The 27,977-nt window shown below is 46.2% G+C and overlaps 1 protein-coding gene across 13 annotated transcripts in view; it reads right to left on the bottom strand.

Annotated features, from left to right (window-relative positions):
• Nucleotides 1-27,977, bottom strand: part of EHMT1 (euchromatic histone lysine methyltransferase 1) — a 149,999-nt gene that overhangs the window by 29,397 nt on the left and 92,625 nt on the right. For 8 of the 13 annotated variants that reach the window (XM_060251564.1, XM_060251567.1, XM_060251574.1 and 5 more), the window contains 12 exons: nucleotides 26,272-26,352; nucleotides 23,414-23,534; nucleotides 22,001-22,132; nucleotides 19,774-19,919; nucleotides 16,590-16,733; nucleotides 11,855-12,081; nucleotides 10,791-10,952; nucleotides 8,756-8,838; nucleotides 6,324-6,430; nucleotides 5,442-5,564; nucleotides 2,236-2,337; nucleotides 1,398-1,526 (listed from right to left, as the gene is read on the bottom strand). In XM_060251564.1, coding sequence (XP_060107547.1) covers nucleotides 1,398-1,526; nucleotides 2,236-2,337; nucleotides 5,442-5,564; nucleotides 6,324-6,430; nucleotides 8,756-8,838; nucleotides 10,791-10,952; nucleotides 11,855-12,081; nucleotides 16,590-16,733; nucleotides 19,774-19,919; nucleotides 22,001-22,132; nucleotides 23,414-23,534; nucleotides 26,272-26,352 — 1,557 coding nt within the window. The remainder of the gene's footprint in view (nucleotides 1-1,397; nucleotides 1,527-2,235; nucleotides 2,338-5,441; nucleotides 5,565-6,323; nucleotides 6,431-8,755; nucleotides 8,839-10,790; nucleotides 10,953-11,854; nucleotides 12,082-16,589; nucleotides 16,734-19,773; nucleotides 19,920-22,000; nucleotides 22,133-23,413; nucleotides 23,535-26,271; nucleotides 26,353-27,977) is intronic. The other 5 variants (XM_060251572.1, XM_060251571.1, XM_060251563.1 and 2 more) reach the window with 4 other exon arrangements.

The following is a 27,977-nucleotide window of genomic DNA, read 5'->3' as shown; positions in this document are numbered from 1 at the left end:
GTTGTGCTTCTCCATCTGAAGCCCAACACAGCCTGCCAGAAGGGACTCATTCTGCATTGCTGTGTTGTGACCACAGATGAATTCACAAGCAGTCCCATGCTGCCTTTGACTCCAGTGTCCGAGACGAGACCCTGTAAGTGCCAAAATAATTTCTCAAGAAAGCAAAGGCATCTGTGCAGTTTTACTTAACGTAGCTGGAGCTGGTAGGGGAGGGGGAGATGGCCTTCATTCTTACATGCTGCTCTCAGTAGACTGAGTAGACCCAGATATGCATTTGCACCACAATCTACTTCACCAGCAGCCAGGTTACTGACTAGCAGTAGAGGGAATTGCATCCCATGTTTGGATTTCGTATGCAAAACTGCAATGTGGAATCTCTCACTCTCACTCACACACTCTTTTATTTATTATTATGATGCCTTACACTCAACTGCTTATTCATTGATAGCACCTTTCCAAGTAGTCACCTCTCCTGGCCCAGCTACTTAAGAACCTTTAACTCAGGGGTGTCAAACATGCCGTTCGGGGGCCGAATCAGGCCCCCAGAGGGCTCCTATCAGGCCCTCGAGCAACTGGCTGTCATCTGCTTCTTTTTCCCTCTCTCTTGCTTCCTTCTGCATAACAGCTTGCTTTGCCAGGCCTGCTCAATTGCACAGGAGCTACAGAGCAAAATCTCTATTTTCTCCATTGGCTGATGCTCCTCCCTTGGGGAAGAAGGGGAGAGGAACAGCATGCCTTGTGAGGCTCTCAATCACATAGCAGAGCTCCTGAGCCAAGCTTCTCTTCCTTCTATTGACTGAGGCTCCCCCACCCCAGTCCCTGGGGAAGGAAGTAAAGAGCCAGAGCTTCCTTTGCCCAGTTCCCTGGATCCCGTGGGAGAAATACAAAGAAAGCACCTTTAAGACCAATGAGTGCTGATGTTTTAAGCATGATTTAGTTTTTAAACAAATATGTGTTTGTGTTCTTTAGAAGATTTATATCTCTGCTACCTAATCTTAAACAGGTACACACATGGCCTGGCACGACATGGCCCGGCCCCTCAAGGTGTCATTTATGTCAGATCCGGCCCTCATAACAAATGAGTTCAACACCCCTGCTTTAACTGGTGATCAGGCATTAAACTGACAATTCAGGTCTTCTATACACCAACCTTTTCCTCAATCTGACTTCTGGTCCACCCAGCTCACTACTGTCTCTTCTAAATTACAGAGCGTCTCTAGAGGTCTGAGGCAGAGAAAGGTCTTTCCCAACACCTGCTACCTGGGATTCTCTAGGATGCCGGAAATTACTTGAGCCCGCATGGAAATCATGAGAGCTCCACTATCTTTCTGACACAAGGGTTCATGAGCAGCAACTCAGCCCAAAATGTAGTACAGCAGAATGAATCAACAGCTTACGTTATCACGGATGTTGATATCTGATCCTTTGGCAAGCAGCAGCTTCACCAGCTCAACGTGTTTGTACTCCGTTGCCCAGATCATTGGCGTCCAGCCTCCATCATCCTGGGAACATAAGACAGAGCCCTGCTGGATCAGACCAAAGGTCTGCCATGCTTAGTATGTATGTATAATAATCTGGCTTTAAATAACGCTTTCCAGCAATCACAAGAGACAGAAGTTACATCGACAGTCCATAATTTCCTTCCCTCTGGATGCCCCTTTTAAAGGCTGATGTTAGCTACTCAACTTTTCCCCAACTGGAGTCTGTTCACTGAATTTTCATGCTATGCTTGCTCCAAGGTGCTCCTAAATGTTTATCTTCCTTTTGTCTTCATAATCACCCTGTGAGCAGTGTTCCCTTTAAGCTGAGTTAGCGTGAGCTAGCTCACAGATTTTTAGCCTCCAGCTCACACATTTTTGTCTTAGCTCAGGAAGGATGACCCCAGAGTACAGTAATTTATTCAGTAGCTCACAACTTTAATACCAGTAGCTCACAAAGCAGAATTTTTGCTCACAAGACTCTGCCGGATCTGAGGCTTAGAGGGCACATTGCTGTGAGTTGTGTTTGTTCAACAGATTGCAACCTCTCTGAAGTGGAAATCTGATCCCCCAGTCTCCTCAATCCAGCCCCAGCACTCTAACCACCGCAACATATCAGGTCCTCCCACTTCACCACCATCTTGTATGAACATACGTTGTGGATAAGGAGCATGTATCTCTGTGTGCTATTCATCACTCTCTAGAAATAAAACCCAAACGGGCTTATGTCTTCAGTCTAAGAATCCAAATGGCTTACCTGGCAGTTGACATCCATCTGCCCATTGGATAGGAGATACTGAACCACGTCATAATGCCCCTTCTTGGCTGCCAGATGCAGACATGTAGAGCCTTCTGCATCCTGGACAAAGCACACACATACACAGATTGGTTGTGCTTGTTAAGCTTACATTGTAAATGTCTGCAGTGCTGGAAGACAGCCACACCACAGACTTCACCTATAAACACAATCCGTTGAGACAATCGCAATCCATAACCTGTGAACTGTGGTCTGCTATGTGTTTGACAGGCTTGTTTTCGCAGTCCTTGGAGAAACAGGAAGTGGACTGACGCGGATGGGCAGTCATGGGACTTCTTTGGAACTCTTCCTCTCAAAGGAAGTCCCCTTCCTTGGAACTCCATCCCCTCACTCCATCCTCACTGGCATGCTTTCACACTGGCGAATGACAGTACTTTTCATGAGGGTCTTTGCTGGTTCTGCTACTGCTTAATGGTTAGACTGTGGGGGTTTTACTGCTTTTTAATGATGTTGACTTTAACTGAAGCTGATTTTAACTGATGACTGTTTTCATTGTCATTTTTAAGAGGTGGATGAGGGACTGCTTGCTAGCTGATGGCTTGGTTTTCATTTCCATCCCAAGACTGTTTTGATTCACTGTCACCTCTTCCCCACTCGAGGGCTCATACTTATGATGAAAGGGAAAAATTTAAACGATTTCAATGAATATGTAAATGAAATACAAGGCTAAGTTCAATTTGGGTGGCTGAACTTGTGCAGACCCAAAGTAAAGCATATGATAGAAGGCCAGAAGGTGGCTTTACTGGCTGGAAAAACAACGTATCACCTTTTTGCAAAAATCAGACATTGTGTGAAAGACTGGAAGGGCAACCTCAGCCCTGTCAGACTTCCGTGCAAATCCTCCCTTCTCCTGGCAGGGGTTCACTTCTACTGGCTGCATCTGCCCTGCTACTCTCATGGGAAGCCGGGTGTTTCCCGACTCCCACTATCTCCCCCCCTTGGCTTTAACCTTAGGTTTGCAGCCAATAAAGACCACACACTCCACCTTTTTCAGCTTTTATGACCAGCATGCTGCTACCCTTCCACAATGATTTATGTTCTACAGAAAAAGTAATTGCCATGAATAAATCAGCCTACATTTCAGGTTTTTATTATGCAGCAATAATAATCTGATAGCCTGAATATTTGGCCTTAGCTTCTGTTAACAAAACAAAAACAAACAATCAAACAAACAAAAAGCCCTGACCTTTCCTCCCCCCCCCCCCCCCCCGCCCACAAAGGCAACCAACTGTTCTGGGTGATGATGGCCCTCAGTATTCTCAAGTGTGCCATTTCAGCACTATGCTGAGACCCATTTGCTTCCCAAAGGGGGCTACCTCCACCCATATAGACTCTTGGGATCCAGCCAAGATCTTCTGGCAAATTTGTCTTTGGATGCTAGTGGCTGCTGGCAGGGTAGCTTTTCAGGCACAGCCCAGCTTCCCAGTAGATAGCTATTCACTTGTCGCTGTGCTGCTCTGCAAGGCAAACGAAGCAAATGAAATGCCTTGCACTTTGCACGCCTTCTGATTTATCCTGCTAATAAGCAATCAATGTACTTCCTGTGAGAGCCCCTGTCACCCAATCTCTGCTTCTGAACCTGTCCTAGTTAGCTGGAAAATCACCTCCGCGCTCCTGATTTTATTTTTTTTTGGGGGGGGGGCAGGTTTGGGGGGAGTTGAACATCAAACATCCATCACTCTCCTTCTGATTTATCAGCTGGCTGGTGCCATGCTGAAAAGTATTCTCTGACACAGTTTAAACTTTGACGTTGCAATCTGGCACCTGCTTTTGAAAGAGAAAGGCCTCTGCCATTAGTGTGGAACCCAGTCTCAGGATGTTTTAAGTGCACTAATGCACACGAGTCAGGACAGGATCTGTGTGTCATCTGCATGTGCATCCTGTATGGAGGCAGAATCCCCACCACCACCCCGTGCCAAGCCACATGATTGCATTACCACACTTCCGTTCCTACTTGTTTCAGGGAAGGGCCATGGCTCAGTAGAACAGCACATATGTTGCATGCAGAATATCTCAAGCTCCATCTGTGCCATCTCTGGGGCCGAATGCAGGAAAAGGCCTTTCTCTGCCTGAGATCCTAAAGAGTAACTGTGCTAGCCATACCAATGGTTTGCTTTCATACAAGTCACCTTAAAAGACCTGGTCAAAAACACCTTACCTACAGGACCGCCTTTCTCTGTATGAGCCCCGTAGGTCTTTACGATCAGCAACCCAACAACTTCTGGTGATACCTAGCCCCAGAGATGTCCATCTGGCCTCGACGAGGGTCAGGGCCTTTTTGGCCCTGGCCCCTACCTGGGGGAATGAGCTCATCCTGGAGATCCGGCCCCTGCGGGATCAGTTTCAATTCTGCAGGGCCTGTAAAACAGAGCTCTTTTGCCAGGCTTTCAGCTGAGGCAGTGGACGTCATTCGTTACCGGCCTCCCCCCTTCATTCCATCCCAGTGCTATAAGACCTGCTGGACCTGGACAAAAGGCCACATCTGTGAGGCAGAATTTGCCATTTTAGTATCTATTGTTACCCTGTAATTTTAGATTTTATATATTTTAAATTGGTTTTTTATTGTTGATTGTTATTATGATGTAACCCACCTTAAGTCTGTTCTATGGGAAGGGTGGGCTAAAAATCAAATAAAATATAAATAAACACCTCAAAAACACTGGAAACCTGTGCTAGATAAATGACAGGTTCATATGTTCATAACTGCATGAAGAAGGTTTTGTAGAAGAGCACTTTCTTTGCACACAGAAGGTCCCAGGTTCAACCCTTGCCATCTCTAATTAAAGAATCTCAGGTAGGAGTTGTTGCAGAAGATCGTTCTCTGCCTGAGTCTGTGAAGAGCTGCTGTCACAGTTAGAACTGAGCTCAATGGACCCCTGAGCTGACTCTCCCAAGGGTAACTTCACATATACATCTGCTAAGTGAAGGGAGAGAAACCAGCACACTGCCTGATCTAGGATGGGTACCAAGTACCCAAGCAGCTTCTGATTTTCAAAAGAAAAGTACTGCCAAAAAGCAAAGAAAACAAAAACACCTTCAGCTGCTCTTTCATGATTACACTTCCCTGGGAATTTTGTAAGCCATCAACTGGCAGCCTACTGGAAACAGAGAAAATCAAAGACGTGAAATCAAGAAGCCACCCGTACCTTGGGGTCTACAAGTGCTCCAGCCTTGATGAGGTATTTCACAGCCTCTAGATGATTGTTCTCTGATGCTTCCATAAGTGGGGTTCTCTGGTCCTCAGAGCAGTTGTCTATGTTAGCGCCAGCCTGTGACAAGATGCACGCAAAGCAGAACGACAACTGTCACTGTCTGTTTACGATAGAGACACATCCTGATGGGCTTTATGACTTGTGTACTTGCTAATTCATCCTGAGCAATGAAGGAATTGGCAGCAACCTATTCTCACAAGCGTAGGGGCCATGGGGATCTGCACATTAATAGGGAAGCTCAACAGAGGATTTCACAGCAATGTCATTCTTGCCAGTACTGAAATGACGTTATTGACTGGCAACTCATTTCCAGCGCAATTCAAAGTGTTCTTTCTTATCTTTAATTCCTAAATGGTCTGGGATCGTAGTATTATTTAAAGGCTTGTCTCCTCCCATATAAACCTCCCTGATAGCTGACCCTGCTTCCGTGAGCCCTAACTTTCAGAAGTAAGGCGAGTGGTTACCCAAGACAGAGGTTTCTCTGGAATTCCCTCCCTGGATTCATCTGCCTACTCTTTTTGAGTTTTAGGTAACAGGTAAAAACTTATCTACCCAAACCTTTAAGTAGCCTTTTGCTTTATTTTGGGTTGTTTTTGTTCTGATACTCTGGTCAACCGGATGAGGTATCACAAAGGTTAAGCATTGAACTCAGTACCTTTCGGATCCCAACTCTTTAGCGACTATGATCTTACCATGAATACTTTTGATGAAAGAAAACAACAACAATGATTTCTGGTGGGCTGGACAAAGCAGAGGCTCTTAAGAGGCAGGTGGCATCCCTCCCCCTTATCCTGAACAACAACAACTGAGATAAACCTGAATCAGCATGTGGCAAATGTCCACGTGACCAGACTCTGCTGCTGCATGAAGAGGAGTTCTCTTATTTTGATGCTCCATTTTGAAGTTGGGGTCAATCCCATCCACTGAAAAACACAAACACGGGAGTAAAAATACAGAGCAAATCCAGTCAGAAGTCAAGAAGAACTGACAATGCAGGAGACTGCCACACACATACACACACACACAATATGACCCTGGGGGGGGGGGGAGAAAGGAAGGAGAGACCTAAAGATTGGATCTACCTCCTCGACATGTGCTAGAACAACAGAATGTGTCTTGAGTCACAGATTCTATTGCATAGTAGGAGTTCAAACGGGCTCACGGAAGCTGAAGGAATGCAAGGAATTGTAGGTGTGTATTGGTTCAAACTCCCCCCACTCTCAAAAAAAATATTCTCCAAGACTCCATTAGCTGCTAAAGGCTTGAAAAGGTTAATTTCCCCATCTCTGTCTGTTTTGGTCTTTAATTAAAGCACAGCTCCTGTTAGCTCTCCAATGTCAATCAACCTGTTCAGTCCTCATCAGGCTGTTTTTTGGATTATTTTTTTTTTTGGGGGGGGGGGGTCTTTTTCAACAACAAACTACAGGCTCATATTTTTCTGCATAGTAAAGGAGTCTCCAAAGCACACAGAAACCTTGTCTGTGAGTGAGCTGGGCCCCTTTCGCTGCCACCATGATTGGCACATTATTATGACATTTGCTATTAGAATGAACAAAGCTGGAAGCCTATGAGGAACTGCAAAGGGAGAGGAGGCTAAGCATTTTTTGTCCAAATGTCTGTATCCGTATCTCCCTCTCTGGAATTCTGGGGGCCCTCATGGGCTTGAGCAGGTCATTATCCCCATCCCTTCCCCCCTCCGTGTTATTTTTCCCTTTCACCAATTCAACTGTTCTCAACATTCTCTGCCTCCAGAACCATGCTCAGTCCTCATAAGACAGTCTCGATCCCCCTCTCCCATTCAATTAAATTATTAAAAAGTCATATTTTTCTGGATGTCTGCAGAGTCTCCCCAAGTATGCACAAACACGTCTCTCCTCTGTGGGTTGCTTTCGTGACTGGAACAGGCCACCCACTTTATTATTCAATACAGGAAGATTATTTCTACCTAGAAAGGCAGTCAGAGGGCATATTTCCCCTAAAACACAAATCACAGCCAGGTTTTCCTCATTCATGCATTGAGAGGAACACGCTACAAAAGGATGCAAAGACAGCTGGGGGAGGTGGGGAGAGGCACCTAGCTTTCTAGAATGCAACATGGGAAGAACAGAGATCCAGCATCTTGTAACCAACCTGCTCTGTCAGATCTGCCCTGATGTGCTGTGCAGGTAAGAACCTGTCACTGTGCATGTGTGTGTTCTCTCACACACACATACAACCCCCCCTCCTTACTCAGGTCACTTGCACTCTTCTGACTGGTATTAGTTTGAGACCTGAGCCATGAGTCTCATTATCCACAGCGTATTGTTTCTTTCTGGAGCAAGTAATGTTCTGTATTCTTGGTGCTTGGGAGGGGCAACAGTGGGAGGACTTCTAGTGTCCTGGCCCCACTGATGGACCTCCTGATGGCACCTGGGTTTTTGGCCACTGTGTGACACAGTGTTGGAGTGGACAGGCCATTGGCCTGATCCAACATGGCTTCTCTTATGTTCATGAGTCTCACAGAAGGCAGGCACAAGGACCAGAAATGCTAATACAGAACAGTTGAAAATTAGTCAGAGGAGTGGAGGAGACAATATTTTCTACTCGCAACAGATCTTTTGCAAACATGGGATTTGTCCACAAGAAACCAGGACACACCCTGTCCTTCCACCCTCCACAGTAAGTCACTAGGAGGATTCAGCTGAGAAAACAAACTACTTCAGAAGCCCCACAGGCTGGTGATGAGTAGGACCATTTATTATGTAAAATATTTATAACCTGTCTCTCCGCATGAACTGCCCAAGGCAGTGTACAATAATTCACACACACACACACACACAAAGCAAACCTTCAAGAGCAATTGAAATACCAGCTGATAAAACTAAGAAACAGGAATCCTAAAACCGAGAACAACATCTCAAATTCTCACCAGAACTTAGAAGGGGAAAGATCATTAAAAAAAAAATATTTCAGCAGAAAATATCCTCACTTCCCCAACTCCAGGAGGAAGTTACAGGCTTGGTCCCTTCCAGCCCTTCATTAAGTCCTGCTCTCATTTGAATACTTGGGAGCTTCAATTAAGGCTGAGCTTGATTAACGCTAATTTCTACGAGCCCTCTTGGCTCAGCCACTCTGTGGAGAGCATGCTCTTTTCCCATTCCAATGCTGCGATGCCAAGCGCTGAAATCAAGACTAAATCCTAGAACTGAAAAGATCTGTCCTCTGCATGGCGGAGACCTCTCCTGACATGAGATGAGGAAGCAGCTTACCCAACATAAGGAGGACCTTCTGCAGCTCCCCTTGCCGTGCAGAGAAATACAACTGCTTTGGGTGAAACCGTAATTTCTTGGGCCTGTCGAGGAGCAGAGAAACTGTTAGCAACCAGAAGGGTAGGAAAGTCCTTGATGCCCTCCCCTCCCCTCATTATTGATTGCACATCAACATACCCTTTTATCTGCATGCCTGACTTGCTCGTTTCCCTTAAATCACTAAGTTTGCCAGCAACCCAGAACCACACGCACACGCACGCACACACACACACAAAATTAAGATGCCGAACATCAGAAAAACTGTGCTATAATCTGATTTGGGAAGACAGCATTTACGTGTGCAAGACACTCCAATGAACTATTTGACATGTGAAAACAGTCCAATTAGTGACACTGTCTCTCCTTGTCTTTACAAAATCTTTTCCACAACAGGGGAGGAAATAGTCACAGTTCCTTGCTACTGAATAAACAAGGGAGGTGTTCTGTGGGTGGAGCACAAGTGTCACATGGCAAAAGTTTCAGTCCTCCCCAGCACCACCATTTGAAGACTGTCAAGCAGCAGGTGATGGGAAAGGAATTCTTCTGTTTGAGAGACTGGTGGGCCACTGGCAGCTAAGCAGACTATGCTGAGCTAGATGGACTAATGCAAAAACCTTTGGCCAGATTTAATGTTATGCCATTAGCAATCCTATATGGGAGATTTCAAAAGGTGCCATATTCAACTAGATATTGGAAACTTAAGTTGCATTGAAACAATATCACATATCCTTCTTGTGTAGAAATTCATACTAAGTATCTAAAACCTGTTTTGGTAAATAAGATGGGATTCTCTGACCCAAGGTTCATTTTATCCTGAATGACTCCTCTCTGGATTTCACTCTGGATTTTTTTGCACTGTGCTATGAAGCTGCGCTGTGGTAAGATATAAAGAGTCAATTTGATGGTATGTTTATCCAATTGTAATCTAATAAAGAAACTGTATTTTATGTCCCATCTTATCTATTTTATATGCAAATAAAGGATTGATTGATGTACTAATGGTCTCAAGTCAATACAGGCACCTTCTTCCTAATGGAGGATGGCCCATAACTCAATGCTCATCATGCAAAAGGTTCAGCTGCTGCCATCTCCAGGTAAAGTATCCCAGCTAGCAAACTTTGGGGGAAATGCTTTCTCAGGTAGAGAAAGTGCCAGTTAGTAAGCAACAAAGAAGCTTGAGGGACCAATTGTTTGACTCAGAATAATACAAGCATCAGTAAAGTCACTATTTGTCTTGTGTAGTGGTCAGTTTCGGACTAGAACAAGAAGATGATATTGGATTTATATCCCACCCTATACTCTGAATCTCAGAGTCTCAGAGTGGTCATAATCTCCTTTACCTTCCCCCACACACACGCACACAAGAGACACCCTGTGAGGTGGGTGGGGCTGAGAGAGCTTCTAAAGCAGCTGCCCTTTCAAGGACAACTGCTGCGAGAGCTATGGCTGCCCAAGGCCATTCAAGCAGCTGCAAGGGGAGGAGTGGGGAATCAAACTCTGTTCTCCCAGATAAGGGTCTGCACGCTAAACCACTACACCAAACTGGCTCTTCTAGAACTGGGCAGCCTTGGGCTAAGCCTTACCCACCTTACAAAATTGTTGTGAGGATAAAATGGAGGGCCAGGAGAGAACAGAATACGCTGCTCAAAGTTTCTTGGAGGAAGGATGGGAGAAAACAAAAATAAGTTAATAGACGCACAGATGGGAGTCTCACTTGAGTTTGGGACAGCATGATTGTCAGTTTAATAGAGTTAGTGTAAGTTAAGAGGAAAACTGTCCAGTGTAGAGCACTGAATACTTCATCAAAACATTCCCCTTACAACACCTTGAGACTGCAGCCTAGTTAAACAACAGAAGTGCCAATGAAGGGCTGGTAAGTAACAATTAGGGAAAGGAATCCAAATGAGCTGTAACTGAATGAAAGGCCAAGACCACGCAGTGAGTGGAAGGCTCCACAGACATTTGAACATGTGCTGACAACCAGCCCCCTTCTTACTTCTCTGAGTCCAGGGCAATCAAGGCGCTTTCGAGGGTTTCTTTAACGGGTCCCTGGGGCATTCCGGGTGGGGCTGGCTTGAGAAAGGCAGAGGTTCCAGCCAAATCAAACCCCTCTGCAGGCAAACCCTCTGGTCGGCCTTCCTCAATGAGTTGAACATTGCTACAGTCAAACCAAAAAAAAGAGGAGAGGAACACAAACACCATGAGCAATCAATGCCACACACATATTTTGCATCAAGCAAAGAAAAGAGGTAAGCTTTTAAAATGGCACTGACTTGCATTAGTCTTCAACAATGTCAAGGCATTTTCTTTTATAATATAATTGTATTGCCCCCTACTTCCTGTTATGAACAAATGCCTAATAAAGGTTTCAGTAAGAGTAACAGACAGTGTTGTGAATGTCCATCCAACGCTTTAGCATGGGTTTTCTTTAAAACCAACTGAAGCTAAAACTCACAGTGCAATCCTTTCAAGACTGTGTCACTTCAGACTGCAGGTGGGAGAAAGGATGTTCCCCCTACCCCAACTTCATCAGCTTCCTGCAAGTGTAAAGTTAGGATCCTAGGGAGTAGTGTTCAAGACGGCCTTCTCCCTGAGCTGCTAAGTTTTGGCTGCAGGGTGCTTCAAAAAAGCAAGGGAAACATCCAAGCATCTACTCCCCCTTATGCTGCCGTTTGTAGTTGTGTGGTCCAGTGAAAAATAAAACCAGTTGTTTAGTGTTCCACAAAATACAGAAGATCCTACCTACCACCCCACAGTGTGGTTCTGTGAAACATGGCCAGTTTTTCAATCTCTCTTTCCACAGCCAGGACTCCTGTGAGCAACAGGTAAGTCTGACCAAATGGTGCGGTGCTTCTCCAGTAGGGACTATCTCCTTGAAGGACTTAAATCCCCATTAACTGTCTTTAAGAAGACTTCCAGTAGGAAGGTAAGACCATCACCCTGGACTCTCACTCCATCCCCTTGATTCCTCTCACCAGAAAAGATGATTCACCCACTGCAATTTCTCAAATGCAAAAACAGAAGCAAATTTCCACGTGGTAGCACCAAAGAGGGACCCACCTCCCTGTTGTTGTGTCCGCCCTGCCCTCTGAAGTCCCTGGTTTCTTCTGCTCGTAGGTCAGTGAAAGTGTGGAGGTAGTGTCTGCCTTGGCGACTGTCACTTCTTTGGCCTTGGAGGCCTCCTCCCCACAGTGTGGACAGTAGCTCATACCTTTGACCTGGGAGGCACAATTCTTGTGGAACCGGTGGGAGATGCTGCTCTCTGGCTGACACTCCATGAAAGTGCCCTGGGAACAGAGGTGCCAAGAAGGAACAGCCATGCATTACTGAGTCATATTGGCTTTCTCACTGGGGCTCATGGTGAATTGCACCAAATAAGTAAACACAAATCGACAGGACATCCAACAAACAATGCAGTGGGATTTGGGACTGTAAAATGAACACTGGTATTCTGTAGCAGTTAACATGTTAGACTCAGTTTAGGGACCTGTGGGTTCAAATCTCCTGTTTGTGAAGCTCGCTTGGGTGCCTCTGGCCTGGTTGCTATCTCTCCACCTTATCTACATCACAGGGTGATTGTTAGAATAAAATCAGCTTTATGAACGGTGAAGCTGGTCGGTTGTTTTAATTCTTCAGAGTGGCTTGTTGTTAGGTTGATGCTTTAACTGATTTTATTGTTGATGATGATGATATTGGATTTATATCCCACCCTCCGCTCTGAATCTCAGGAGTCTCAGAGCAGCTCACAATCTCCTTTATCTTCCTCCCCCACAACAGACACCCTGCGAGGTGGGTGGGGCTGAGAGGGCTCTCACAGCAGCTGCCCTTTCAAGGACAACTATATGGCTGACCCAAGGCCATTCCAGCAGGTGCAAGTGGAGGAGTGGGGAATCAAACCTGGTTCTCCCAGATAAGAGTCCAGACACTTAACCACTACACCAAACTGGCTCTCTTGTTCTGTTCTTACTGCATTTACTTGCTTTGTATCTCTAATTTATTGTATCTTTCAATGTTGTAAGTCACCTAAAGTCCTCAATAGGGAGAGGGCACAGGGTACAAATTAGATAGATAAATAAATAAAATGATGGGGGGTATTTATGCCATCTCCCAGGACCAGCTACAGATGGGCAGTGTAACAATTAGAGCGACAAGACTATCTTGCAGGGCAGCTATGAGGATAAAATGGGGAAGAAAGAGTGATCTACACTACCCAGGGCTCCTTGGAGGTAGGTATTAGGTAGATGGATTATTAGATGGATTAGGTTGATCGAGGCTTCACCTGCCACTGTATGCATGAAGCCAAACCAAATATCTGCTCCACTTAGCCTGGCATTATGGCCAGCACAAAAAAGTATTTTCTTTTAACAAGGAAGTCAGAGATTGAACCTGGGACTTCCTGCACCCAGAACCATGCACTCGCTCTACTGCTGAGCAATGAGCCTTCCTCATTTTAGACCAGAAAATAAACAACTTAGCCAAACTCACTAACTAAAGGAACAAACCACATTTTCAGCTCGTTTCTGCACAACTCTTAGTGACCAAATTTTTCTCTTGTGTTGCTGCAAACAAGTGATGTTCTGAACTACTCCCAGCAGTGAATTTATATCTCCAGCTGGAAAAAAAACCCCTCAGGTAGCAGGTGCTGGGCAATCTCTCCCTCTTCCAAAGCCCCTGGAGAATCACTGACAGCCAGAGGGGAAGACTCTGAGCTAGACGGACCAAGAGCGTAACTTGGTATAAGGGAGCTTCATATGTTCACAGCATAGGTTGAGTACCATGTGCGCATGATAAGCACAGCAGCTTCCTTACCCAGTTAACAAACTTGGCACAGAATCTTTCAGACACCTCCACATCCTTTAACATAAGCTAAACAAAATGCTCTACAGATGCAACAGCAGAGGGTTATGGCTGAAAGAAATCTCCTTTCACGCAGACCTTCCAATACATTAAGATATGCTGAACCTTGACCTTTTGAAGAAAGGTAGATGAACATCTAAAGCAGGTACTTCTTTGCTGTAGCACCTTAACTGGGGAACTCCCTCGCCAGAGAAATTGAGGCCGATCTGATTTGTTTGAGGGGGAGGGGCATGATTGAGATTCTCTGTCCCCTTCTCTCATCTATCCCGTTTTGAGTTTATTTTAAGAGACTACTCCTAGCGAGTCTGTACACGTTTTATAACTGCCTGTTCTACTGGGTCTTGGTTCTACTCCTGAGCTCTCGTCCTTTTTAATGGAATTTTAAGTGTCATTTTGGCTGTTCCATCTTTTTAAAAACCCACCGTTAATTGGAAGCCGCCCTGAGCCTGCCCCAGCGGGGAGGGCGGGGTATAAATAAAACTTATTATTATTATTATTATAAGTTGCTTCAACTGCTCTGTTCCTATGCTTGTGGGGTGTAAATGGTTTAAATAAATAAAACTGGGTGTCAGAGCTCCTCAAAAACCACAAGGCACAACGCAGTGAGCAACACAGGACTGCTTCCTTTGACAACAGTCAGCTTTGAACTGAGCCTGAACAATGTGGGGACTTTGGACAGTGTATCCAAAAGCAGCATCTGTGAAGCTGGTAATGCCAGCCACAGAGTCAAACATGTGTAGCTCATTACAGCTCATCTCTCTCCCGCTCCCTCTCTCACATTCGCTCTTTGGCTGAAGGCACGTTCCCACCCTTAATGAGCCAAAACCATGTCTGGTTCTCTCCTAGTTTGCCCACAGAGGTTTCTAAGTACCCAGAGGTTTGTAACTTATTGTAGCTACTGTGGCAATTTGTGTTTGCTGTGGTCGTCACCCCCAGAGGTGGGGGGGAAATGCTTTAAATGCACAGCAGCCTGATTCCCCCCCCCCCCCCCCATCATTTAATACTCCTAGCAGGGAGTAAAATCTCATCCTAGACTTTCCAGGGTGCCAAAAGGCTTGATCAAAGTGTTCTCATACATGACATTTAGAAAGCCTTTGAACCTCTCCTTGCGCTATTCATGTGCGTGAACAAATGTTGTTAATGCCAACTGACGGAAGAAGAAGGGCCCCCTTTCTTAAAACCAAGTACAATTTCTAGTCAACAGGTTTTAGTCAAAAAGCAAAATGTATCATCGCCTCAGGTGTGAAAACATACTGGGAGGGACTCCAGAAGTTGGGCGTCTCTGTTTTGAGAATCAAAAAGGAATCCAAGTGGCTGCTTGAGATCTCATCTACCACGTGAGGAATGAAAGGGGATCCTGAACTTGCAGTCCCTCCACTGACCATTAAGAGCGCTCCACAAAAGCAGGAAGTACGAAGCAACGTAAAGCAAGTAAAGAGAGAAATTGAACTTGGCAATCTTTTTGGCTAGAGGGAGCAGAAAGTACAGTAGAATTCTGGTTTGGGATTTTGTGCATCTGTAGCCCATCATACCTGCACCATGGAACTCAAGGCAGGACTCCCAGGAGGTTTCTCCTCCAGATACTGACCAGAGCCAGACCTAGCTGCAGCAAGAATAGTCTCCAGAGTAGGGATGGGCACGGAAGGCAAGAATGAGGTTCGTTGGGTTGCCTGAATTGATGGTTCATTTCATTTTGTGTTTTTTCAGTTTCCCAAACAATTCGTGGTTCACTGGCTCGTTGTGTTCTGGAAGGTGTAGAACAGCCCCTGAGTGGACTAGAGATGCCAAAGTTGCAGACTCTCTTGCACTTGCTTTCCAAGTTTGGGGTGAATTGGATTTTGAAGGGCTGAGCTACAGCCCCCCACAAAGCAGGTGCCCCAAGTAAACTGCTTTCCTTGGAACTTCCAGTCGGTCCCCCCCCCTCCCTGAAGCTTGGAAACTGACTAGACAACACAGCTCTGCTCCCCTCCCCGCCCCCCTGTGCTTCTGGTCAGTTTCAATGGAAACCAAGGAGAAGTGCAGGGGCCAGGGAGAATGGATCTAGTCGGTTTCTCTGGAAACAGACCAGAAGCACAGGAGCTGGGAGAGCAGAGCTGAAGCATCTACTCAGTTTCACTGGAAACTGACCAGAAGTGTACATGCCAATGCCAGGTTGTCTGGAAAAACAAAGCAAACAGGAACCAAATGACATGCCAAGAAGAAAAGGTTTGGATATCACAGGATCAGCCGAACCAGTTCAGAATGAACCACGAATTGGCCATTCCTAGCATGAATTTGTGCCCATCCCTACTCCAGAGCCATCTAATACAACATTTGTAAATATCTTTCAAAACTCAAGATTTCAAAGCAAGCCAAAAAGCAGAGAAGACACAATGACAGCAGAAATGAAGGAAGTTAAAGCTTATTCCCAGTGCAACAGTTCTCATAAATGCGATGCTGACCTCCTTTGAGGAAATGCAAAAGGTTGACAGGAGAGGCTGCAGGTTTCTTTCAAACTCTTTTCCATGAATATTTTGATTGGGCCAGGTGGCAGCGTGGCAACTCAGAGCTACAAGCCCTGCCCCAGCCAATCAGTGTAGGAGAAATATCTGGACTGATTTACTGGTGCATCTACTCTTCGCCTTTCACAATTTTCTGGAAATCACTAGTGTGTCATTCTGCCCACCTCTCCATCTAAACCACCACATCTCATCCTTTGATTACCAGAACTAGGAGGTAATATCAGGGGATGCCTTGGCCCTTGTGCCCAAGTTGTCACTCCTCCAAGGCAACTGGTTGGATGCTTTATGAAACGGGATGTGGACTGGATGGACCGCTGATCTCATCCATCAGGGCACCCCGTATGTTCACATCGGGCTCCAGTCCCCAAAGGCAACCTTCATTCTCTTCCTGTCCACAAAGCCTCGAGGCCTGCCCTGCAATTCAGCAGGAGACTTACCGCCGAGCAGAAGAAGCCACATCCTGGACAGCACTGGTGTTTCACCATTCTCCCTCTGTGGTCCTCACACAGCACTAAGAGCTGGACCTTGTTAGATGGGCGCATCAACTCGTATTTCAGCACATGGTTTGTGCATCGGCTCAGCTGAAGGGGGAGGGGGGGAGGGAAAAGCCATGCTTGAGAAGCCCATTATAGAAACAGAAAGCCCTCTTCTCTGCCACACTATGCACATTGAGAGACATTTCACACACTGCAATGGATGAACTGCTGCGGTCTCTTTGCAACAATTTATAGCATGCCAGGCAGGCTCAGCTATGCTCAAAAGCAAAGGAATGCATCCTTTCCTTCATAAACTCGCATCTCAACCAAAAGCCCAAACACACACCTCACAGTCGCATATGGAAACAGCAGGAGCTGTGTCCTGCACTCTTGCTCTTGGGACAAAAGATGGGAATTGCTGCTTATTGTCATGAGGCAATGTCAATGAGAACTGCTACCTAAACAGACCTGAGGTGCAAAGAGTCTTCTCAAATAAAGATCTGCTAGTCCTCTGACAGCAACATGAAATCTGGCTTGAGAGAAATTCCTAGCTTCATGATCTAGGTTTCAGATGTCTGTTGGCTTTTTTTACAATCTAGTCCCTGAAGACCCACCAAGAACATCTGCTTTGCCAAGCCAAGAAAACCAGAGATTAATCCATGTACATTCCATTTATTTATACCTAAGGCAGACCCCAGCCCTACTCTATACCTGGGCAGACTGGCTGTTCTGAAAAAAGGACTATGCTGGCGGTGAGTGGCAGTCTTATCTTTGGCGTTCCACACTATTCACTCTGGCAAGTCACCACTTGATGGTGTAATCATTGAGTGATAAATGTGCCCGCATGAACCATCCTTTGGATCGTCCCTCTATACTAATTCAAACCCATTCCTTAGTCTATCAGCAAGAACGCAGGACAGTGCTTGCATCTGGATTTCCAAAAACAGAGGGTTTTCTGCTCCCAGCTTCAACTTTGCTCAAACAAGGCACTCTCAAAGAGATTCTCCCCTTAAAAATCAGATATAAGCAACAAAATATTTCACACCAAAAAAAAAAAGACCTCAATTCAGCATACTTCAAAAACATTGGGTTGTTTTTGGTTTGTTTCCTTGTTGCCTACTTATCCTACCAGATTCTGGACATCACCTACGGGTTTTTTTTTAACTGGAGCTTTCTTTTTGAAACGTAATGTAAAAACCGCTGATCTGGAGAACCAAAAACCCCCCAGCCTGACTTTTTGACCCTGTTTATCAACCCAAAGGGGGTGCGCCATTCAAACCCCTGCAGGAAAAGAATCTGCCAGTTATCTCCTGACCACAGGCAGTCATTAGAGCTTGGCTATCCCAGCAGCGGCTAATTGAAAAACTACAGGGGTGACGGCAGCAGCTGGCTGACAGAATCTGCAGCAGCAACAGAGAGCTTCTGGGCTTCAGAGCAGCTGGTGGCAGTGACCTGATGGAGGGAATTCAGCAGAGGTGTCTCTGGGAAGAAGGAGCATGGGAGGTGCTGGAGGGGTTAAGGTCCACGGAGAGCATAGGGACTATTCCTGTTTTTTCAGCTGAGGTCTTGAAAAGGAAAGGCTGAGGATTTACATACAACCTTGGGCAATAACTTCTTTAGCAGAAAGAATGGATATGTCCACGTTCCTGACCACCTGGCTGCGTGCTACCAACTTAAATTTGTTGCAATCTATTTGTGTACTTCAAGTGCATTTATTTTTTTAAAAAAGGACACGGCAGCAGCATTCAGGTAAGGCGGACAGGCGGGCTTCAGGTGCTGTCATCGGGAGCAGGTTTGCTGCTCCGTGTTGGAAGTTTCCCTTGTCGCCAGCTCATCAATCTGGAGCCAGCTTTGTAAGCCCCTTTCTGTTCCCACCTCTGGGCACTTTACCTTGCCTAATCTCTCTTCACTATTCAATTCTCCCCTGCCCATCATATTCCCCCCCTTCATCCCATTTTTGTCCTGTCCTTCCTCCAAGGAGCTCAGCACAGCATGTAGGTTAGGCCAAAAGAGGAAGTGATTGGCTCCAAGTCATCCAGTGACTTTCATGAAGCCTGGTCTCCCCAGTCTTGGTCTGATATTCTAACCAATACACCCTGCAGCTCTCTTCTTTGGTTTTCCTAGGTTCTGTTTTCTGTAAAGACAAACTGTCTTCTCTCCCCTCCCACCCACCCCCTGCCACTGGCATCTCCCTCTGTGCCTGGAGCATCTGTTCTTTGCAGTCCAGTTAGGTGTGTCAAAACTCAAGCGAGGAAATTACACCCAGGATCAATACTCCCTCTAAGCTATGGGGTCTTGTGAGCAAAAATTCTGCTTCGTGAGTTACTGGCATTAAAGTTGTGAACTACTGCGTAAATTAAGTTTAGTCTGGGGACCATTTTTCCTGAGCTAAGACAAAAATGTGTGAGCTGGAGGCTGAAAAACTGTGAGCTAGCTCACACTAACTCAGCTTAGAGGGAATACTGCCCAGGATACATTGGAGAGCCAAACAAGATGCTGCATTTGTTCTCATAGCCACCAGGGTGACTTGCAGTCAGACGGCAGCTGCAAGTTTTCCCGTGGGAACTCACGGCCACAGTGCCCTGATTCAACTGGGATGGCAGTATGGGGGAAAAGAAGTGCTGGGGAGAAAGGCCGAAGCTCTTTGTCCCCCAATGTACTGCAGCCCCCATCTAGATCAGGCCCCTTGCTGTGCAAAAGAATTGAGTCCCCATGGGGAATTCGCAGTGACTGTCTGACAGCCAGTTCACGTGGCGGCCACAGAGTAAATGCAATGTCTAGTTCAGCTCTGAGACATTCCCAAGTTCCACAGCTGTTATAAAGCAGAGAGGAGCAAAGGCAGAAGCAGCTAATCAAATCCGTCCCTTGCCATGTAAGTGGCAGAAAATCCAAACAGTGCATCCAATTGACTTCGGTGCCCCTCTGCTGAGAACCAGGCAGGCCTCAAGGACTGGATATTAAAATGTGAAGCACCATCGTCCTCTGGCTGCACCGATTACTTCCAGCTGCCCTAGCCCCGCATTCTGCATTGGGGCCTGCAGCTTGCCAGCCTGCCTTCTCAATGTTCTCTCCCAAAGCAGAGAAGGCATGTGACCGTAGGGGGCCAACTCCCCCTTGCAGCAAGCCACAGTGAGAGATCAGCTACCTCCTTGTCCATGCTCTCTGTTGCCATGCACTGGTTGTTGGCTAGCGTAGTGATCTCTCGACTTTTGGGGGTTTCCATTCGGCAGCTGCAGAGAGGCACTTCCTGAAGACTGTCGGCTTCCATCGCTTCAGGGCCATTCGAAAGACCTGCAGACGAGACACAGAATGGCAAGCCAGCCGGTGAGCGCAAAGCATCCTCTATCCCTAACAGAGTGGACACAGATGGGAGACACAGAATGGCTTTGCTTAGAAATCTGGCTTGTAAATAGTCCCTTGCCTGTGGCAACCATGAGCCACATCTTTGGTAACTCAGGCAGGGAAACTTTACAAAGCAGGTTTCTTTGCTGCACACGAATGACTAACGTTTTATCAGTAAATGTGGGTGGGCTTTTGCAGACTTGTTTGTGCTGTTGTGTTATAAGGCCTGAGAGTACCATCCAAAGAGAGCGTTCAGACTGCTTTGTGAAACATTTGCTCTGCTGTTTTGCTCAGACAGAGGAATGCCCCTTCCACAGCTTCAGAGGAGGAAGAAGATACAAAGTAGAGGGATTTTTTAGATGTGATAAGACGTGAAACTGGAAAAGTAAGGAGTATCCACAGGAAATCCAACTCTAAACATCATGTAACTCAAAATCCCAATAAAACAGAAAATAAAAAGGTTACATACAGATTGGGAGATAATGAGACTTTGTAGAGCACTTTCAGGGTTCAAAGCACTTCACAAACATTGCCTCTGTAATTTCTACAACAACCCTGCAAGGTAGGCCAATATGACCCACATATTGCAAACACAGGGCTGAGTGAGAGTGGTTTGCTCAAAGCAATTGAGTGAATCCACAGCTGTGGGGAGGAGACTTCAACCCACAGCCTCCTAGACTACGGCTCATGCTTTGCCACTGTGTTAAAACTGGCTTCTGGCAAACTCTGCATTCTGTTCAACCCCTACTTGTTCAAAATTGTACTGCATTCCAGCTGTGCCTTTGCACGCTTCCAGTCTCACACGACTCTCAATCGCCTTTGCAGGCATCCCAAAGGAAGCAGTCCTGGTCTTTTAAAAATCATTTTTTTTTCCAAACCAAGTTCAGGAACTGTGCTCTGATCTAGATCCAGCCTTTGAACTCTTACAGTTGCACTTGGAATTATCCAGAACCCGCTGCTTTGAAAGGGTTAAGCCGATCTATCGTTTCCTGGAGCAGATTCCCAGCAGCTGCCCCATGAAATCAATGTACTGGTGGCGATGTCAGTGCCAGAGTATTTCTTGAAATCAATGCTCTTTGTCTCATTGGGCTTCCCTCCAGAGGTGAAAGCCGTGGGGGGGGGGGGGAAGCAGGATTGGGAGGAGCGAGAGAAGGTCCTGTGAATCACTTTCAATCAGTACTAAAGCAGCCACAGACCATGCATCATTAAGCAAAGAGTTTGCTCAGCCTACTGCAGCCTGGCTGAACGGATTACTGGAGAGAGCCAATGCCAATCAGGAGAAGGTGGGGAACTCTCAAGGTTGACGGGCCACGAGCAACTCATGTGCATCAGCCCTGGAGTACTGAGCAGGAGGGCCAAGGCCGAGCGGAGTGGAAAGGTTTCCAGCCCACTTCAGGATTAGCGGCTGGAGAGCACACACAGCCTTGAGCAGCAGCGGGACTGATCACATGCGAAGCAGAAGGCGCTTCTACCCAGCAAAGCCGTCAGAAATCCCCATCTGCTCTACAGAACAGTCCTATCAACGGCACACGTACGCTTTGCTGCTACCATTTCCGCTTACGGAATTAGATCCTGTTCCTCAGGCCCAGGAAGAGGCACACAACACCATTAGGCGCCAGGCTGGAAGGTGGGGAACCTTTGTGGATAAGGGTTAAAACAACAATGACGACAGAAGACAACAGACACAACTGTGGGGAGATGCACTCAGCCCAGTGGCATGTTCTCAGAAATGCTTCGAACCACAGTACTCACCAGGATATTCCCAATGGAATAATATATGAAAAGTCACATTCCTTGCATCACCCCTCCCCATTCCCATCCACCCAACTGCGTGTGTTGCTGGGCCAAATGAGCCATTAGCCCTCCCTTGCTGTTGGTTGCTATTTGATCCATTTGTGGTTTATTTAGTGATGCCGGCCTCTTCTCCTATTAGCAGCCACCAGGGGGCATCATCTTAATACAGAGAAATGAAGCTAAGGAAACAAAGAACCAACATGGTACATGGCCATATTTAGAAAGCTGACACTCACCTTCTGATTGCGAAGATAGAATTCCCTTTACTCGGAGATCCAAGGAATCCAGAGACACCTCCATGTATTCCATGTTATTCTCCTGCCCAGCGCCTTCTCCGTTCCCCAAAGGCGGCTTATACATTTCGGAACCTGGGTTAAAATGTAGACATATTTACGTAGCAAGGAAAAGAACTATGCATGTTATGTCTCTCTAAAGGCCACATTCATCTCTAACAGACAGTATTGCTGGCTACACGCTGAAGGATCTGCAAATACAGATGCAGATAGAATAATTAAAATGCAACAGCTGGGCCAATTGATCTTTTATCCCCACTTCCTTCTCTACCCGATCCAGGCAGATTTCCTCTCCTACAGTTTTAAGAAAAGGAAGGGGGGAAAAGGTGCTAAGAGACCAGGAACATAAGCAAAAGGAGTCTTCCTTTTTTTCAGGCACATCTGTCTGCTGCTGAACTGCAGCAACAGCAGAAGCAGACATGGCGAGAGGAAGGGGAGAAGACCTGGCTAGCCTTGGGTTTAGCCTACTCAGATACAACAAAAGAGCTCTGGATCCAAGCAATGCTAAAAAAAGACCAATGAAGCAGAAGGGAGATGAAGGGGGGTAAGAAGACATCTGGATTCATCCAAAGGGGGACACGAGCAAGCATTAACAGCAGACACTCAATGAGCAAAGCAGGATCTGCTAAAGAAAAATGGGGGACCTCTCACGGCGACCAGTCCTCCCCTCCCCTCCATGGCTCCACTCTGGTTCTCCCTTCCTGAATCTGCATTGCTTTGCCAGCAAGGTGGCCTGCCTAAGCCTAGAGCTGGTATCCACCCTGCAATCCCCCTCAGCCACTCCCTTCTCTAAAATTAAGCCATCCTCATCCAATCAGAGGGAAGGAATATTCTGAATGACTTCGAGGGAAACCAGTCACAGTCGCAACTGGCCCACCCATGGGCCAAAATGCATTTATTGAGCTCTGGAGCAGCTCCAAAGAGAGATCAAGGTAGGCTTGGTGAGGACAAGGAAGAGATTGGTATTTTTTTATTACAATTTGCCCTGAGATCTGTGGCCTCGAAAGGCAATCTTGGCTCTCTGACCCACTGAGACTGCACAACTTAAGTCTGCCGAGCTGAGAGAGAGGAGCAATCCTGCTCAGCTCTCAGGAGGTCACGCCAGTTTGCTCAAGGCATTGTTAACCCTGGCTCGGCTGCTCGTTTTATCAGGCGACCACTATGAAGAAGAAATCGAGTGTGGCCAGGCCACGCTTTCCCTCCCACTTCCCAGACTGGACCAATTAACTGCCATTTCTCCTTCCATCCATTGCTCTTGTCTGTGGGCTGGAAACCTGAGAGCTGTCTGATCTCCCTCCAAAGGCAGTAGAGACCTCAGGGTCTCTTCTGAACCAAAGACAAGGCCGAGCCAGTTACCTAAAATGCTGCTTTGTTTCTTTTTGCTCCTTCGCCTCCTCTTCCGGGTGGGTTTCAACCATGGGCTGTCCGTCTTCCCTTTCCTCTTCATCAGTTTCTTCTTGAGGCTGGACTCTGAGCTCTGTAAAACCAGAGGAGCCATCTGCTTCAGGAAATGGCGACCTGATCCTCAGTAATACCAAGGCAGGTGCAGCCGTGGCCCTTCCTCAGAATGGCCACAGTTAGCAGCGCACCCTGCGTTTTGTAAAACAGCACTGCTACCAAACACCACAAAACCTACACTGCGGTCCGAGGCTTTAACATCAAGGAGGTCTATAGCTTGGAGAGCGGGGAAAAAAACCCCAATCACATCATATTAACAGTGGTTTTTTTCCCCCAGTAGCAGAAAACTGGTGATGGTAGTGGGGGAGAGGATGAGAATAAAAATTCTGCACCCAGCTGATGCATGGTCTGAGTCGAGAAAGGCCCAGTTCTGCACAAATTGTGCGAAATAAGCAATTCAGCAGAATTTCACCTTACTTTGCATCTTACACTATACAATTTGTACAATTTAGTGCAGGGACTTAGTGCAAAGATATTCCGCTTCTAGCCATCGGCTGCACGAGCAGCTGCTTGCTGGAAGTGAAACAGTTTGACCCCACCTGGCGCTATGCTTCTCCCACATTCATTCTAGGCTGTCACACATGAGGAAGGGCACGGAGCCATGGGAGGAGGGGGGGATGAGCTTCAGATGTGGAGAGCTTTCTCTGTCGGGGTGCCTTGACTAGGGAAAGCCCTTCTCTGCAGTGAATTCCCCAGGGCGGTTTTTTGACCTTCCAGTACCAGTAAAAAATATTTTTATTCTCTCATGGCTTTGTGTGTTTGTGTGTGTTTGAATTTTTAGGATCTTTAGGGTGATTTCCTCCCTCTTTCTCCCCCCCCCCCATGCCTGCCATAGCCAATCTATTTCATGGGCTCCTCCCAAGCCCCTGTGTTGGGTTTTATTATTGATTGGCCTGGTGTATTGCTGACAGACGGTATTGCTGATTTAATGCCTTAGGCATTTTTTTAAAAACCCAAAAGAACAGCACATGGATGTTTCATGTAAAATAAATGCCACTGGCTGTCCTGATGGTTCATTCCCTCTCCCTCTAGTTCTATTGACTGAGCTGCTGGAGGAGCATCCGCAATTAAGTGTGTGGACATAAAACAATTTCAAATAAATAAATAAATGGGCTGCTGAAGCCTCAACCACTGGAAATCTTATCCGGCATCACCACTACCTTCTAAAATGCCAGCAAAGAGAGGCCAGACATATTTAAGCATATCTCCACCTCCACGAGGACTAGAAACTTGCTTTATTTTTTAAAAAATAAAAGTAAAAATTTCCAAGCTTAGCATTTCTGGCCCATATACTACATCCTGTTTCTTGTCTGCATTCATACCACATGTAAAGGTACAAAAACCCAAAGCTACAATGAGAGCACAGGCTAGGGCTCTGTTTGTTTGTTTTGACCTCAACAGATGAGCTATGGTGGCAGCTGGATTATCAACACAGCAGGGATTCAAAACCCTGATGGACCCAACTCCATTTGCCATAGCAGTCTCTCAAGGGATCCCACTACCAAGGATGCTCAGGATGCAGAGTTTCTTCTGCCCTCCAGCAAAGAGACAAAGGTTCGCCCAAAAGACATCATCCATTTTTAACGACACGTTCAATCGGTTATATTCAAACGAAAATGACACAATCGCGTATCTTAAACTGCACAGATAATCACAACCAAGAAGTTATTGCTAGGGATAAAACAACAACAAAAGGTCAGCCGGTATCTGGAAACGAGAAGAGTGCGATCCCATCTGCAGGCATGTGCAACTGAGTCCCAATCAAATCAACAGCATTTAAGATGCTCTAGTCTGTGCTGTACTCCTTCCTCCCCACACCTCCACCCTGGCCCAATTACAAAACCTTCCAATATGCTTTTTAAAATGGCAGGTTTCTTTTTAAGCTTTCAGGCTTGATACCAAAAACAAAAAAAACACCTCAGGACAAAAATGGTTGCCTTTGAGAACTGCTCCAATGTAATGGGTTTATGAGACTGAGGGCCAGTCTCTGCGTGGGCCGTGAAGGTTCAAAATCCCCACTCAGCCATGAAGTTTACTTTTAAGCCATAGGCTGGCTTAATAAAAAGAGACGGTTTCCATGAACCTGTGATACCTAATTGGCAATCAACAACCAGAAGAAAATGCCAGACAGGCAACTGGAAGGGGCGCTTTAGGTCATAGGCGCACAGCTTCTGACTCTCAATGTCAGTGGAACTTGGTGCAGCAAAGCATGTATGGTAGCCTGCCAAGGCCCTGGTTTGAGTTGCCTGCCTGGAGACTGCAGAGCACATGTTTTGCATCATGAAGATGGTCCTAAGTAGTTCAGCCTCTGCCGCCGCCATTTTAAAAGATCTTAGGCAGCCAAGTGCTGAGAAAGGCTTCCCGTTGCCTTCGAGACCCTGAAGAGCTGTTGCCAGTCAAAGCACTGAGTCAGACTGATTCAGCAAAACACAAGATCACAGGAAATTCCATTTAGGGCATCCACCACATAGGGAGGAAAAGCGAGCTGAGTGAAATCATGGAGGAGACGATGGGAGATATTTGGCCTGTGTTTCAGCAAAGACCCCTTTCCCCCCGCCCCGCCCCATCTCCCACCCACCTACCCCCAAGTCACAATCTCTCCTCTGTGGCCATCCATCATTTCAGCCAAGGTAGAAAGCAGCACTTAGGACAGGTAAGAGGAAAAGTTGCAGAGGCCACTGGCAGAAAGACAAGCCACACGCCCTCAGCCTTGAGCAGAGCCACCGGGGCTGCCATCCCCTCCAGTCAAACCTTGCCTGAATTGCACCCATAAGTGCAGTGGGGCTCCTCGGTTTACAGCCAGTCTCGGTGACCGTCAGCTCCGTTTTCCCTCCTTCCTGCTCGGGCAGAAGAGGAACGATGTCCTGTTTACTATTTATTCATTCATTCATTTACATCTGTTTCCCAACCCGGTACCCAAGAATTCAGATGTCTTTCTCTATCGCTTGATTATTGTATTGTGAAGAAGATATTGCTGCGACAGCATACTGTAAAGTCCCAAGAAAGGCTATGAAATCAGTACAATTAAAGTTTTAATAACAGATTAAAATCTGCCCCCCCTTTACTCTGCTGGGACCAACAGATAAAAACTGGTGGGTCACTTCAAGAACTGTACTACTTAAGGAAAATGGCTTGGCTGTCTACAATTTAGAAGGGTAACTGTGTATGTTTTCAACCTTGGTATCAGAATGCTAGTTCAAGGACAGGGCAGAATTATAGGTGAGGCTTATGTAGAAACCAAAGACTGATCCATAAGGAGAAGGGTGTTTAACATTTTACAGCAAAAAATAACTTCTAAGAAGTTTCTAGATCAGGGGTGTCAAACATACAATTTGGGGGCCGAATCAGGCCCCCGGAGGACTCCTATCAGGCTCCCGAGCAATTGACTGTCATCTGCTTCCTTCTTCATTTCTCTTGCATCACAGCTTGCTTTGCAAGGCTTGGTCAATCGCACAGGAGCTACAGAGCAAAACCTTTATTTTCTCCATTGGCTCAGGCTCCTCCTTTGGGGAGGAGTGGGGAGGGAGAGCTTGCTTTGCCAGGCTCCCAATCACACAGCAGAGCTCCTGAGCCAAGCCTCTCTTCCTTTTATTGGCTGAGGCTCCTTCCCACCAGTCCCCTGGGGAAGGAAGGAAAGAGCCAGAGCTTCCTTTACTCAGTTTCCTGGATCCCACAGGAGAATACAAAGAAAGCATATTTAAAACCAATGAGTGCTAATGTTTTAAGCATGTTTTAAGCTTTTAAAATATATATATTTGGGTTTGTCTGTGTTCTTTATAAAATTTATATCTCTGCTACCTAATCTTAAAATAGGTACACATATGGCCCGGCCCAGTTTGACTCAGCCCAACCCAACATGGCCCGGCCCAACAAGGTCTCATTTATGTCAGATCCGGCCCTCTTAACAAATGAGTTCAACATCCCTGTTCTAGATGGTGACCAAGACTAGGAATAACAAGCAGAAGCAGTGATTTAAAAAAAATGGAAAACCAGATGTATTTTGAAGAGGAGTTCAATGGTGCCTTAAAGACTAACAGGATTTATTCCAGCATAAACTTTCAGGAGACAGTGCATGAAGTTAGCCTGAAGTGAGCTCTGATGCTTGAAAACTTACATGGGAATAAATTTGGACAGTCTTTAAGGTGCCACCAGTCTCTTATTTTTCTATGCATCTACCCATCTGGCATCCTATTTCTCAATGAAAGAGTTGACTTCAGAGTCTAAGATTAAAAATCCTAGACATGCGTACTTGGACGTAATTCTCATTACATTGGAAGGGACTAACTCCCAAGTAGACCTGATTAAGATGTAACTGGCCAGCTGTATCCAACATGGCTTCTCTTATGTTCTTACAAAGCAAGTTAGTGAGCTTCATGGCAGAGCACAGATTTCAACCTGAGCCTCCCGCATCCAATCCCATTTATGTATGTGGGCTCTGAAACTCAAAAAAAAAAATCAGCAA

Source organism: Heteronotia binoei, chromosome 12 (genome assembly GCF_032191835.1).
Source record: "Heteronotia binoei isolate CCM8104 ecotype False Entrance Well chromosome 12, APGP_CSIRO_Hbin_v1, whole genome shotgun sequence".
Taxonomy (NCBI): domain Eukaryota; kingdom Metazoa; phylum Chordata; class Lepidosauria; order Squamata; family Gekkonidae; genus Heteronotia; species Heteronotia binoei.
The sequence above is the reverse complement of the archived record's forward strand: the minus strand, read 5'-3'. Positions and strand labels throughout refer to the sequence as shown.